General features: G+C 38.9%; 1 protein-coding gene across 7 annotated transcripts in view; it reads left to right on the top strand.

Moving 5' to 3' along the window:
• RAPGEF6 (Rap guanine nucleotide exchange factor 6) overlaps positions 1-14,930 on the top strand; it is a 230,347-nt gene that overhangs the window by 163,100 nt on the left and 52,317 nt on the right. For all 7 annotated transcript variants that reach the window (XM_060240482.1, XM_060240486.1, XM_060240489.1 and 4 more), the window contains 9 exons: positions 1,697-1,877; positions 3,104-3,240; positions 3,655-3,813; positions 4,266-4,418; positions 4,868-5,032; positions 6,544-6,651; positions 6,950-7,153; positions 8,233-8,341; positions 10,301-10,544. In XM_060240482.1, the coding sequence (XP_060096465.1) occupies positions 1,697-1,877; positions 3,104-3,240; positions 3,655-3,813; positions 4,266-4,418; positions 4,868-5,032; positions 6,544-6,651; positions 6,950-7,153; positions 8,233-8,341; positions 10,301-10,544 (1,460 nt within the window). The remainder of the gene's footprint in view (positions 1-1,696; positions 1,878-3,103; positions 3,241-3,654; positions 3,814-4,265; positions 4,419-4,867; positions 5,033-6,543; positions 6,652-6,949; positions 7,154-8,232; positions 8,342-10,300; positions 10,545-14,930) is intronic.

Below are 14,930 nucleotides of genomic sequence, written 5' to 3'. Positions count from 1 at the left end.
TCTTTTACAGTTTTGCAGGGCCTGTAAGACAGAGATGTTCCACCAAGCCTTTGTATAAGGAAAACTAAGGTTGCCGTGCTGGCACCTTTTTTTATCTCCACCCTCTCTTGAGGGGATCCCCCCACCCCTGATATGATGTAATGACTACATCAGGGTTTGTAATTTTTTAATGTAACTGATTTTATATATGTGTGTGTATGTGTGTTTTAATGTGTTGTACATTGTCCTGAGCCTGGCACGCTAGCCGGGATAGAGCGATTCATCAAATGTAATAAAGAGCAACAACAACATGTATCGGGGGGGGGGGGGGGGAGTTGGTGTCTGAGAAAGGAGATATTTCCAGCTTTGTCAATGGAAACAGTTACTAGGATGCACCTGAAAAGTTCTCCCTGAATTATGTCAATTCTACTAAATATTGACTGGTTGCAACAGTTTGTTGTTTAGGTTAGTGTCTGCACAGTTAGTAGCAGCTCAGTAGCAGATGTTTCTGGATGAAGTACATTATCCATATGCATTTCAGTCCAATTTTAGATGCTTATAAGTCTTTCGTAGGGCCTGTAAAAAGAGAGCTGTTCCGCCAGGCTTTTGAATGAGGCAGCGGGTGTCGATTTGTTAGATCGGTTGGCTTCCCCGCAGTACCATCATGTCATACCATTATCAGTGTCGAAAAAATTATGCTATTAATATAGCATTGTTATTTCATCATTATTCTGACTGTTTGTTACTGATGGGGACCAGTCGGTTATGTAACATCATAATATATGGTATGTAAAGTGCTGATTAGATTCTTAGCTCAATGCTGTAACTAATTTTATTATGATTTTAGCCTTTTTGATTGTTTGTTTTATTATTGTATATTTGATGTACTCTGCTCTGAGCCACCATAGGGGAATGGGGAATAATAATAATAATAATAATAATAATAATAATAATAATAATAATAATAATAATAATAAAGCCATGGCACTGAAACTGGTTGGTTGCTCTGATACCTAGACAGAGGGAGTGTAATTGTGTTGATGCTCTTGAACTTTGATTCTCTTGAAAGGTTTTTTCTGTTGCAGTGAATGTTTTTAGAGCAAGGCTCCCGACTGAGGGACCTTTGACAGCATAATTTGCTCTGTTTAGGCATTAAATAGAAATATGTAGCTCTTTTGAGCCTCCTCCTGAATACTTCCAGGCTCCGTTATAATTTACCACTGCTATTGTTTTATTTTAATAGAATGTATGTTGTAATGGTTTTTGTCAGCTTCCATGGGCATTTTTAATTACAAGGCAGAATGAAAAATGTTTTATTAAATTAAAATAATGTCCTAGTATGCATGCTTAAAGGGATCCCTGTGGTGCAGAGTGGTAAAGCTGCAGTACTGCAGTCCAAGCTCTATGTTCATGACCTGAGTTTGATCCCAGCGGTAGCTGGGTTCAGGTAGCTGGCTCAAGGTTGACTCAGCCTTCCATCCTTCTGAGGTCAGTAAAATGAATATCCAGCTTGCTGGGGGGAAAGTGTAGATGACTGGGGAAGGCAATGGCAAACCACCCCGTAAAAAGTCTGCCGTGAAAACATTGTGATGTGACGTCACCTCAGAGTTGGAAACGGCTGGTGCTTGCACAGGGTTGCACAGGCTTGCACCTTTACCTTTTTAATGCATGCTTAATCTTCAGTAACTATAAAAGCCACTCACTACATTATTTGCAGGCTACTGAAAGTGAAATGGGAGATGTAGACTTAACTGGGCTCCCAGAGGCACCAGTGGATTCTGAAGAAGAAGAAGAAGAAGATGAAGACATTGACAGAACTTCAGATCCACTGCTAGGTCGAGATGTTGTACGGGAGTGCCTTGAAAAAGAGCCAGCTGACAAAACAGATGATGATATTGGTGAGAAGTAAAAATGACTTTTCTGTGCATGGGTCTGTTTTAAAGGGGGTCTGCTAAAGTTACCTGTAATATTGTGCAGGTTAAGTAGTTAGAAATTGAATGACCTAATTAGATATGATGGCTTTTGAATTCCTTCTTCTGGATTGCATAGAATTATTTAAAGTGAGAACACTATATAACTGGGAAAATAATACAACTAGGTGATGCAGCTGGGGAAGCAGCACATAATAATTTCTTACCCTTTTCCCTCCCTGAGTCTTTAAGATAGGAACAAGTGCAAGACCTATGCAGAGAGGGGGCATTCTCCCACCTTTGCTTCCTCCTCCCCTCAGGAGTCTGTGCAGGCTCTGTATCGCTCCCTTTTCTCTCCCGTCTGTTCCCTCTTTCCAGCCTGTCCACACGTATCTTTGCCATTGCTGTCATAGTGCTGTGGCTGCTCCCTGGCAAAAGCCTGGAAGAGCAGGTCCAGGCCAAGCAGCGATAGCAAGGGCTGCATCTCAGCCCTTGGCAGCAAGGAGAGCCAGAGGAGTGCCGCTTCTTTGCCTCAGGTGAAGGGATGGGATGAGATGTCTCCTCCCTTCCCTTGCTAGGCAAGGCAAAGGCTGGCAGGCTTCAGTGGGAAGAGGGGGTGAGGGGAGCAGTGCCTCCCAGGGTGTCCTATTGGCCTCAAGGAGGCCACAGCAGGAACCCAGCAGTGGTGGCTTCTGGGGTATCCTGTTGGCTGTAGGAGGGACCCAGCTGCTACTGCTGTTGTGATGGCATGTCCTGGAGGCTGTGGGAGAGACCCAGCAGCAGTGGCTTCTGAGGCATCCAGAAGCCATGGGGGGGCTGACCACCGTGAGGAGGTAGGTCCGCTGTCTGTGCATGCGTAGACAGAAGTTTTTACTTTTATTACTTTTAAATTTTACTTTGATTTACTTTTTTAATTTTAACCCTCCCCCCACACAAAGATTTTTTTTAAAGGTTTCATATTTTTCTGCAAACCTGGGGAGTCTTCCAGGTTTGCAGAAAGATCTGTTTACCCTCCACATGATAAAGAATAAGTATCCATACAGCAGTTGCATGTTGGCTGTTAGATATTTAGATAGGGAACTGTTAACACTCTCGCCACACTTAGAACGTAGCATAAACTAAACTCACAGATAAGGATTGTTAAAAATCACCATACCTAGCATCATACATGATAGTTCTTTCTTTGTTGCTAACCTTGTTTTTTATTTTGCTAGAACAACTACTGGAATTTATGCATCAGCTTCCAGCATTTGCTAACATGACTATGTCTGTAAGAAGAGAACTCTGCTCAGTGATGATATTTGAAGTAGTAGAGCAAGCAGGAACCATCATCCTTGAAGATGGGCAAGAAGTAAGTAGTGGATAGCACTGTTGTTTTTTTGTACTTTTGACTGCACAAATACAATGGATCCTTTTATGAATCCATAGAACTCACCCAGCAGAAGTCATTTCATGGTTCTGTGCCTCAGATTCATCTTCTTCCATTCAACTTCTAAATGGTTTCTACTCTAATTGTGATGAGACAGCCTGTATCCCTTTTTAAAAATCCAGAAATTATGATGCAAAGCAATTTTTATGCAGTTCATTAATTCTGCCAAACACAACGAGGAAGGGGAATTATCACTATACAATGAATCATCTATTTGTTATTTTGAATACATACCATTGTTGCAAAAACATACTGACCTATCTCTAGGTAAATGGGAGACTCATTTGACCTTTAGTAAGTTCCTGAAAAGAATTATATATTTGTGTTTTCTTCTAGCTTGATTCTTGGTATGTAATTTTAAATGGAACAGTGGAGATCAGCCATCCTGATGGAAAAACAGAAAGTCTCTGTATGGGAAATAGTTTTGGAATTACCCCCTCACTGGAAAAGCAATACATGAATGGCGTGGTTAGGACCAAAGTAGATGACTGCCAGGTAAGATAACTTAGTAGTGATATATTCTGCTTTGAAGCTTCTCATGAAAGGTAGGATTTGCTCCTAGTTAAATAGTCATTTCAGAAATAGGATAAATGAATAGACTCTTCAGTTAACTGTAAGCTCTTGTAGTTTTTATGCTGATATCAGCTGTTCTAGAAACAGGAACTATTGGATTTTTTTTGTTTAGAAAAGAGGGCTGAAATGAATTCAGTACAGTTAAACAGAAAATGAACAATTTTAGTCCTTTAGTTTAATTTTTCATCTAGATTTTACTGCTGTCCACAGGGCTTAACTCTGACCAATAACTGGAGAGACTGGAATGAGATAAGAATAAAATTATTTCTAATGATATTTTGCTGGCTTTAAATTACATCTGCCCAGGCTTAACCAACAGATGAGATTTTGTAGTATTGTCAGTGTATTAATTGTCCTTTTATATTCTGGGACAGTTTGTCTGTATAGCTCAGCAGGACTACTGGAGAATTCTAAACCATGTTGAAAAAAATACGCACAAAGTTGAAGAAGAAGGAGAAATTGTTATGGTGAAGGAGCACAGGGAGCTGGACCGTAGTGGAACCAGAAAAGGACACATAGTCATTAAGGTAACTTTAGATCTATATCTGTGTAAATGTTCCAAAGGATTGATCACTTATTTATTCACTTTTTGTAAATTGTTTTTATGCTGGGACTTGAATGAAAATTATTTATAGCTACTCCTATGTAGAGTTACTCCAGGGAATTATCTGGAATAACTCTGCATTGGATTACTTTGCTAGTTTCTTGAATTATTCAAATTATTATTTTCTTTGAAATTAATGTGTCCGTGGGAGATTAGAAGTCATTTAATGTTTCAGCTTTCTGAAGCCTTGATCATTCTAATGCATTAAAAGATAATAAACTAAACCAGTTTTTCAGGTGTTCTAAAAATAAGAAAGTACTAAGAAACTGGGTGTATTTTTCTTTATCTTGGCTGATTATATTGCAAAAAAAGAAGTATCGTTTTGAGGCATTGAATCTTTTGAGACGCACTGAAATGTGTTTTGCTTTTAAGGCAACACCTGAACGGCTCATCATGCATTTAATAGAAGAACACTCTATTGTGGATCCAACATACATCGAAGATTTTCTCTTAACATACAGGACATTTCTATCAAGCTCTCTAGAAGTTGGAGGCAAACTCTTAGAGTGGTTTCAAGTAGACAATCTCAGGGACAAGGTTGGTTTGTAAATTAAAGTAGGTCTTGCTTATTCTTGTGTGCTTTGAATAACCATCACTCTTGTTTGTGAAGTTAATCTAAATTTCCTGACACGTACTCAGAACATGATAAATGGGGATACTGAGCCTAAACATCATTTGATAAAATATTGTCTAAATGAAATCTGTAGGCAGACTGTGCTTATTTTATTCATGGACTTTATTCTTTGTTGAACTGGTTCCTTCAAGTCGTCTTTCTGGAGTTCACCAAGACTTTGGAGCTCACATTGGCAAAATCAAATTAAATAAAATCTCTATAGAATAGTGGTGAGTCCACTATTGAACATCTGTTAGCTAGCAACATCAGCCACTGAGAAAAAAAATCTCCAGAGAGAATTCCATTCTGCATATTCCCATTTGCATTTCTGTTTAACTCTGATTTTCATCTTTAAGACAAGATCTTTTGTTAAAGCTTGTGAACCATTCACTGGTTTTTTTTCCAGTTAAGAAATAAGAAGCATGTGTGTGTAAGCTTGGGGTAACTTCGACTATTTTATTCTTTTAAAAGTTGCCTTCATAACAAAATGTTAATGACTGTGAGCATGAGAAATATGCAATGAGGAAGTGTGGCTACAGTTATTAGTACAGCTGCAGAGGTTTACAAAATATGTAAATATCAGTAACTTTGGATGTAGGCCCCGTGGCACAGAGTGTTAAAGCTGCAGTACTGCAGTCCTAAGCTCTGCTCACGACCCGAGTTTGATCCCTGGCAGAAGCTGGGTTTTCAGGTAGCCGGATCGAGGTTGACTCAGCCTTCCATCCTTCCGAGGTCGGTAAAATGAGTACCCAGCTTGCTGGGGGGAAAGTGTAGATGACAGGGGAAGGCAATGGTAAACCACCCTGTAAAAAGTCTGCCATGAAAATGTTGTGAAAGCAACATCACCCCAGAGTTGGAAACGACCGGTGCTTGCACAGGAGACCTTTACCTTTTCCTTGGATGTAGGAGAACAAAAAATTGCTACTCAGAACAAGAAACATTTTTTGTATATGAATAGGGAAATGGCATAGGTTTTACTAATTTTTAAATATATGGATTGAATAGTCTCTTAAGACTGTTGAGTCTGCCTCTGGTGAAGCAGAGCACTAATTTTATAACTCAATTTACTACGTTGTCAAAAAATGAAGACAGACATTTCTTTCCTCCTGTGTTTTAAGTATAAATCGCAGCCCTTAGTGAAATGACCAACTTTCACTGTGATTGTAATTTTGAAATACTGATGCATAAGCACCTGCGGGGATCATGAAGAAAATTGTCACTCCAAATAAGTTCATGTAATACACCTCTTCTCTACTTAATGAAAGCAGAGTGGATTTCATTTCTTTTAAATGAAAAATTAGCTATAGGGGAAACAAAACTTGAGTTGTTCGGCTAGTTTCCAGTGCTTATATTTTGTTAAAAATGACATTTTCTTCTTACCACCTTGTTATCTTATCACTTGCCACCTTGTTATCTTTATGTATCCACTTCTTAGGTTACTCGAGTTGTACTATTATGGGTAAACAACCATTTTAATGACTTTGAAGGAGATCCGGCAATGACACGTTTTTTGGAAGAATTTGAAAAAAACTTGGAAAATGCAGTAAGTCCCACAATAAATGATGTTGTGCTGTATTCTTTATTTCCTTTCTTTGACTTAATGTATTAAAACCACAAATTAAAATATAACAATCATAATTGAATATTACTTTCTGCATGCCATTCAAAAATAAGTATCCCAGAAGTGATGCAAATAATTCAGTTTCCTGACATAGTTTTGTGAAAGAACAAGGCTTTGAAGGGCCTGAGATGGTTCTGTGAAACTGTCATCTTTTCATGGTTTCTTCCCTACATTCTCGTTTAATTAAAGAGGAGTTTTTTATTTGTTTGTCTATTTATAGAAAATGAAGGGGCACCTTCGGTTACTAAACATCGCCTGCGCTGCCAAGGCAAAATGGAGACAGATTACATTGCAGAAACCTTCCAGAGACTCTCCACTTTTCTTCAGCCTGCTTGAAGGAAGCGATAAAGGTTTTGGCATTTTTGTAGAGACAGTGGAATCAGGAAGCAAAGCAGCAGAAGCTGGGCTTAAACGCGGTGACCAGGTAAAATAAAACCTCAATTGTGATCTTAAATAAAGTTATCAAAGTTAAGTAAACTATAATAAGTTGAATCCAGTTGAAAAGATCCATGGGTGGAATGAATTTAATCAATTTTCCCCTCCTGTGACAGCCCACACCCTTATGTTACTCTTAGGGCTCCCTGGTCACCCAGTAGCAGTTTGAGGGAGCATTTTGGGTGCTTGTGAGGGGAGGAGTCACCCTTCCATGTGAAGACTTTCTAGATGGGAGCTGATCCATTCTGTTGAAGAAACTGACTTGAGTCACTTGCTGTATCAGATATCACAGCCAATAGCTGAACTCTCTCTTGGTTTTAATTCCCTTATCTTCTTCCTGATTTGTGGTGAAAAGGCTTTGCAGTGCTTTCTCAATAAGTCAGTACAGTTATCTTTGAGTGTAATTTGCTTCCAAACCATAAATCAGAATCAGATTTCAAATTATTGGTAATAATTCTTGTTTGAAGGCAAACTGTTAATCATTGTTTGCCCATCTTTCATATCCTGGTAAAGTGTGGTTGCCATGAACTGTCGGAGAGCATCGGTGCACGCATGAGAAGTAAGGAACACATAAGCCTGTAGCTCATTTCTCAGTATTCTTGTATAGTTGGGCTGTGTCTGAACAGGACCTATGTTTGAAAACACTGATAAAAAGTTGGTACATATACTTTAAGAAAATTTCTATCAAGAAAAGTAGCCCAAAGTAACTCTGTTGGATCAGACCAATGTTCCTTCTAGTCAGCATTCTGTTTTACAGTGGTCAATTAGCAAACTGGCAAGCAGGACAGAACCTCTCTGGTTGTTGCCCTCCAGCCTTTAGTATTCAGAATTATGCTGTTTATGAACAAGAAGGTTCCATTTGCTCATCACGGCTGATGACCATTAGGATGTCAAAAACTGAACATAAAAAGGAAAAACCCCAAAGCTGTCCGGTACAAACATAGAAAAGCAAGAAAGAATTGCTTTATGATGCTGCATTAAAAGATCATTTTGATAATTTCTAAGGTATTTACAAAACATTTCAAAATGGACTGTTGTAATGCTTATCTCTTTCTATTTTTCCCAAAGGTAATGGAAGTCAATGGGCAAAACTTTGAGAACATTACTTTTGCAAAAGCTATGGAAATACTGAAGAACAATACTCATCTTTCTATTACTGTAAAAACAAACATTTTTGGTAAGCCAAGTTCTATACCTAATTTCATCCTTTAATTGGCAGACTCCACAGCACAAGCTGATTTTTAAATACCCCTTATTTCTGATAAAGTGAGCCATATATGGTATGGGACTTGATAAACAACCCTGCTTGGATGCAGGGAACAAATCACATGATACTTTAGAATTAGGCAGTTCTCTAGAGATCTAAACAGTATTGTGGCGTTTGTCTACTTTAGTGTGGCACACTAAATGATGACTAATATAAGGCTATCTGGAAGCTGTACACCATAGGGTAAACTGCATTAGAGATTCATTCTGTAGGCCACCTATAAAATCTATATGAGTACACATAAAAGATTAGCTAGTCTCAGTGAAGCAGGAGCGCCTGGTGTTATCGCTATGATTGTTGTAGGAAATGAATATTAGTGTTTTTATTGCTTTTTTAGATCTTTTGTATCAAAAAAGTGTCACAGACCCATGTCATCACATAACAAATGTTGCACAGGCAAAATTCAAATGGAATTGTAACTGAGTATTCATTGAATGATACACAGAGCACTTATACCAGTTGTTGGCTCTCTTTAAGCTTATATTTGAAGATATGCACACCTTTGTGGATAAACTTTTAAGTTGTTCACTGTTGGTTGTTTTTTGTTGCTTCAAGTGTTTATCTTATCTGCCATTTATACAGTTTAACTATTTTATCTGCCAGGTTTTGAAATGGACTTTATTTGCTGATCTCATTTTTAAAAAATTCTGATGATTATGATGCATTATCAAAGATGCCATCCAGCCCTTTGAGCCATATTTTAATTTCATTTGAATACCTTTGCAGATGTAGAGATATAATACAAAGCTGCAAGTATCATATATGTCATTCAGTATAATTTGGTTGGCAGTTTGCGGCTAGATTGAGCGGTTTGTTGGTGAGATAGAAATATGAGTAATTAGCACTTCTTTTATAGTAGTTACAGTAGGAGGAAAGCAAAGTCTTACACATTATAAGACTAAAATGCTGTTTTAATTTATGTATTTATTCATTTAGACTCCATCTTTTTCTCCAGTGGAGACTAAAGCAGCTTACATTGTTCACCTCCCCTCCCCTTGCAATAACCCTGTGATGTAGGTTAGGTTGAGAATATGTGACTAGGTCAAGGTCACCAAGCAAGTTTCCATGATGGATTGAGGATTGAACCTGGGTCCCCCAAATCGTAGACTGACACTCTAACCACTACACCATGTTGACTCTCAAGTACAGATGTACAAATAGATATATGTACAGCTGTAGAGACTTGGAAAGTTTGAAAGTTTGAAGTTGCTTAGTGTTTCCTGAGTTTGCTTTTATTGTTTTACACACAACTATAGCCAATATTTGGACATAGGGGTTGGAATCCAAAGGGCTGTGTGTAATCTTCCATGCACCATCCCCGAAATGCTTTAGAGAATGCTTTTTGAGAATGCTTTAGAGTCCATGAGGTACAAGGAACAGTCTCCAGAATGAAGAAAGGTAGTATTCTCAACTGTTTGTGTACAGATGTCTTTGGATTCTAGACAGTATTGAAAGTGATGGATTTGAACAGATATTAGATTAAGATTATATTGAACAGTGTCTAAAATAAATTGAACTTGGTTGTGCAGATTGTTGTGCACACAAAACCAGCCTTGCCTTTATAAAGTAGTCGGATGATCAAGCAATGGCGAGCAGCAAAGCAGTCAAGCTCAGTGGACAGCCCAAACCTGAAACCTATATACCAAACCATCACCAATATAACTAGTACTCTCAGCTGTTTGCCCTTTGTTGCTGTAAAAATCTCATTTCTTGAAGTAACAGTGTGAAACATTTTCATACTGGCTGCAAATTTAAATCCTTCAAAGCAAAGATGTCATAACATTCTACTTATTTAAAATTTACTTTTAAGGTTTATAGGGTTTTAAAAATAGTTTTGGAACTTTCAGTAATCTGATTTTCTTTTTACAGTGTTCAAAGAACTGCTTAGCAGGATTGGCCAGGAGAAGAATGGAGTCCCACATATTCCCAAAATTGCAGAAAAGAAAAATAATCGCTATTCTATCCCAGATATTCCTGGGGATGTAGAACAGATGTTTCCACGTGAGAAAGGAAGCAAGAAAATGAAAGCAAATACTGTGTCCGGTGGGAGAAACAGAATCAAGAAAATTTTAGATAAGACACGATTCAGTATCTTACCTCCAAAATTATTCAGGTAAGGTGTAGTATTCGACTGCTGCATGGTTTTTATCAGATCTGAATTAGAGTATTAGACTACTTTTGTTGAGTTGGAAACCCTGGACTACTTTCAGAAGTGGGTCTTCTTTCCAATATCATCCCCTTGTGCGAGCATTGCAAAAAGAACCTCATGGACAAAAAGATGTGAAACGAGGAAGGCTGCAGTGAAGAAGAGAACTGAGTGAAAATGCCTTTCCATCTGTAGAAACCCTGTTAACAGATATGGAAAAGACAGGCAAATTGCACCTGATTCCTCTCTATGGCTTTTGGTCCATGACGGTCCCTTGACCTCTGACAATTCCTTTTTTTAGATCACATGAGACTGCTGTGGGAAGACCCTTCCCTTTCAATCTTTTTATATGGTATTTATAATTAAGTGTAATCTCTGCATGGCTCTTACCATCATATAGTTGTTAGTTTCCACTGAGTAACTATCTGTAATTTTTCTGAGATAATCATGACATTTATGAGGTTGCTTCCAGAATGATGTAATACTAAGTTCAAAAAGCTTATAGACTAAACTAGATTAAAAAATCATCTGTCTGATACGAAACAATTTTTGCACCTTCACACACCATGGAAGGCATGAAGCATGTGTTTCAGTTCTTTTATTAAAACATTTTATTTAGGATAATAATACCAAATTGGGAAGGGATGGTGGCTCATGGTAGAGCATCTGCTTGGTAAGCAGAAGGTCCCAGGTTCAATTCCTGGCATCTCCAACTAAAGAGAGTCCAAGCAAATAGGCGTGAAAAACCTCAGCTTGAGACCTTGGAGAGCCATTGCCGCTCTGAGTAGACAATACTGACTTTGATGGACCGAGGGTCTGATTCAGTATAAGGCAGCTCCATATGTCCATATGTGTATATGTTCAAATAAACTTGTATTTTTAAAATGATAGCAACACAGTTTTAAAAACTTTAAAAAACACAAACACAAAACCCTCTACAAAAACACAAAAGAACAGACACAAACAACACAACAAGAAGAATATCAGCAGCATAAAACAAAACAGTAGCATAAATGACTAAAAAGTGTTATACAGATTGAGAAGAAAGACACTGTATGAAGCGCAGTGTTCCAAAACCTGGGTTCCCTGCCTCATGTGCCTTCTGAACTTTGGAGCAGAACAAAGAGCTGGCCCTCTCCTTTATGATCTTACTTTGCAAGTATGAAAGTGGATTGTTCTTCATAATTCAGTTTGGAACCATAATGCATGTAGCCCAGTCCAGAGTTTCCCGTGAGTCCAGAGTTTATCCGTGAAGGATAAAGGATTTCTCCTTTCATTTCAAGGACAGCCCCACAAACACCTTTTCCATTCTTCTGCACTGTAGCTAGAATATACATTTGCATATATCAGAGTACTTTTGGAGTTGTCCTTAAAACAATTATTGCTTTTTTGCTGATATTGCCAAATAATCTTCATGTTCTCCTTCTCTTTTTTAATATACAGTACTCTCTTATTTAGTTTATTGTAGAGTCTCTTTCTATTTATCTGGATGTCATTAGCCCTGTTTTCTTCCAACATTTTCTTCCAACATTAATCCAAACAATTTTCATTACTTGTTCCCTCTAACTCAGGTCCAAAGGTTTATATCTAACATATCTTATGTTTCCTCTTGTTGACTGAATGGTGCCCGGCTAAATCTATCAATAATCTAGCAATACCTGGAATAGCTGGACCTAACTTTGTCACATTATGTAGCATTGAGGAGTTTGCTGTATTTTGGTTGCCTAATGATCATTCTGAGCAGCCCTGCCTAGTATTAAATATACCAGTATTACGCCAGTGTTTTGTTTTTTTTACCTATCTGGTTTTTATCAGTCACATGCTTTATTATCATTACTGGTTAATAATGATACCTGTTAACAGAAAAATGCTTCAATTTTATATAGGACTGGTTAATAATGATACCTGTTAACAGAAAAATGCTTCAATTTTATATAGGACCAATGCAGTTCAGCGCAGAAGTACTACTAGGCAACTGGCAGAAATTATGGAGAGAGAGTGCACACAGCTCCAAAAGCTACACTTAGACTACATTTTTTCATTATGGTAGTACCTATAGCTTATTTCACATAGGTCTGAGAATGATTGGCCTTTGTTGTTTCTGTGTGACTTCAGTTGCTTCCTTTGCTTTCTTATGGATTATGGCTAAGTGAATGGGAAGGAGGAAAGGAAACTGCATGGAAATCTTGCACTGGAAACTGGTTTTCTGTTTGTATTTTCTCCTCGTAGCACATTATATTATTTACACTAAGTTTGGTTCAGGGCTTTTCTTGAAGAAAAAGCCCAGCAGGAACTCATTTGCATATTATGCTATACCCCCTGACATCACCATTTTTCACACAGGGCTTTTTTGTAGAACAAACTCAGCAGGAGCTCATTTGCATATTAAGCCACACCCCTTGGCACCAAGCCTGCTGGAATTGCCTTCCTGTGTGTTCCTGCTCAAAAAAAGCCCTGGTTTGGCTCCTTTTCTTAGGGATCAGTAGTTTCCCAGAGCTGTTATTGAAGGACATAGTTTTTGTCATGCTGTATCCTGCAGTAATTTTGTTTAAAATAAGTAAATCTAAGCAACCATATCTGAAAATGTGGTGCATAAATGCATCTGGCCTTGTACACATTATTTTCTAACAAATGATGCTGATGACACCCAGCTAAATCTGTTGATGGGTGGCCGACTGGATACCTCCCCAACTGTTTGGGCTGAGGGACTGGAGGCCATGGTGGGATGGTTGAAACTGAATCCAGCTAAAATGGAGGTGGCTGGGCGGGGAGATTTGGGGTTGGGGTGCCAACTCCCAGCTGCAGATAGTGTGTCCTTAACACTGGCACTGTCAAGAGCCTGGGTGTGATTCTGGATGCCTCCTTATCAGTGGAGGCCCAGATCACAAATGTAACCAGGCTGGTGTTTTTCCAGATACTCCAGGTCAGTAATCCATGCAACCGTCACCTCCAAATTAGACTACCCTTGAGACTGACCAGGAAGCTTCAAATGTTCTAGAATGCAGCGGTGCATGTCATAAGAACATAAGAGAAGCCATGTTGGATCAGGCCAACGGCCCATCAAGTCCAACACTCTGTGTCACACAGTGGCAAAAAATTTTTTATATACACACATACACTGTGGCTAATACCCACTGATGGATCTGTGCTCCATATTTTTATCTAAACCCCTCTTGAAGGTGGCTATACTTGTGGCCGCCACCACGCAGGGTCCCCATGATCAGTACTGAGAGCCCTTTAAATGTCCTTTAACTGTGGCTATCCAGCAGTCCCGAAAAATCCCAAATAGTTTCAAGATTTTTCAGGGCGACCATTTTCAGATAGCTGAATCAGTAGCCCACTTGGTATCCAGCCAAGAAAAGACCTGATAAACACTGATAAGGTATTTATTGGTTATTTTTTGGCTCAGTTTATACTGAGTGCATGCCCCTATTCCTGGATCATCTATAAGAACAGCCCCTGTGTAACATATATGAGGCTGACAAAAACATTTTTGCTGCCAGAGGAGGCCAAGATCCAGCCAGTCAGCTCTTAGCAGAGTCTTTCAGTAGAAGTTAAACTTAATCAATGGTAGGAAAGACAATCCCATTTAATGCAGCAGCCTTTCTAAGCATCATCATCTTTATCTTATCTGACTTCAGTTTCTATTTATTTCTTTAAAGCAGGGGTGTCAAACTCATTTGTTACGAGGATCAGATCTGACATAAATGAGACCTTGTCGGGCTGGGCCATATGTGTACCTATTTAAGATTAGGTAGCAGAGATATAAACTTTATAAAGGACACAAACACAATAAAAGTGCTTTTTAAAATTTAAAACATGCTTAAAACATTAGCACTCTGTCTTAAAGGTGCTTTCTTTGTATTTCTCCCATGGGATCCAAGGAACTGGGCAAAGGAAGCTCTGGCCCTTTCCTTCCTTCCCCAAGGGACCAGGAGGGAGAGGAGCCTCAGCCAATAGAAGGAAGAGATGTAGCTGTGCTGTGCGATTGAAAGAGCCTGGCAAAGCAAGCTCTGCCCCTCACTTTCTCCCCAAAGGAGGAGCCTAAGCCAATGGAGAAAATAGAGGTTTTGCTCTGTAGCTCTGGTGCAATTGAGCAAGCCTAGCAAAGGAAGCTATTATGTAGAAGAAAGCAATAGTAAGGGAGAAGGAATCAGATGACAGCCAGGTGCTCAGGGGCCTGATAGGAGCCCTCTGGGGGCCTGATTCAGCCCCTAGACCATGTTTGACACCCTGGTCTAAAGCATTTTGACCAGTGCACAATGTCATTTCATTTTCTCTCCAGTTGGTACCAAAAATGGCTTTGATCATTCTGCTTGTCTCTGTTTTATCTTCGTAACTACCCTGTGAGGC

The sequence above is a fragment of the Heteronotia binoei genome, chromosome 5 (assembly GCF_032191835.1).
Source record: "Heteronotia binoei isolate CCM8104 ecotype False Entrance Well chromosome 5, APGP_CSIRO_Hbin_v1, whole genome shotgun sequence".
NCBI classification, from domain to species: domain Eukaryota; kingdom Metazoa; phylum Chordata; class Lepidosauria; order Squamata; family Gekkonidae; genus Heteronotia; species Heteronotia binoei.
The sequence above is the reverse complement of the archived record's forward strand: the minus strand, read 5'-3'. Positions and strand labels throughout refer to the sequence as shown.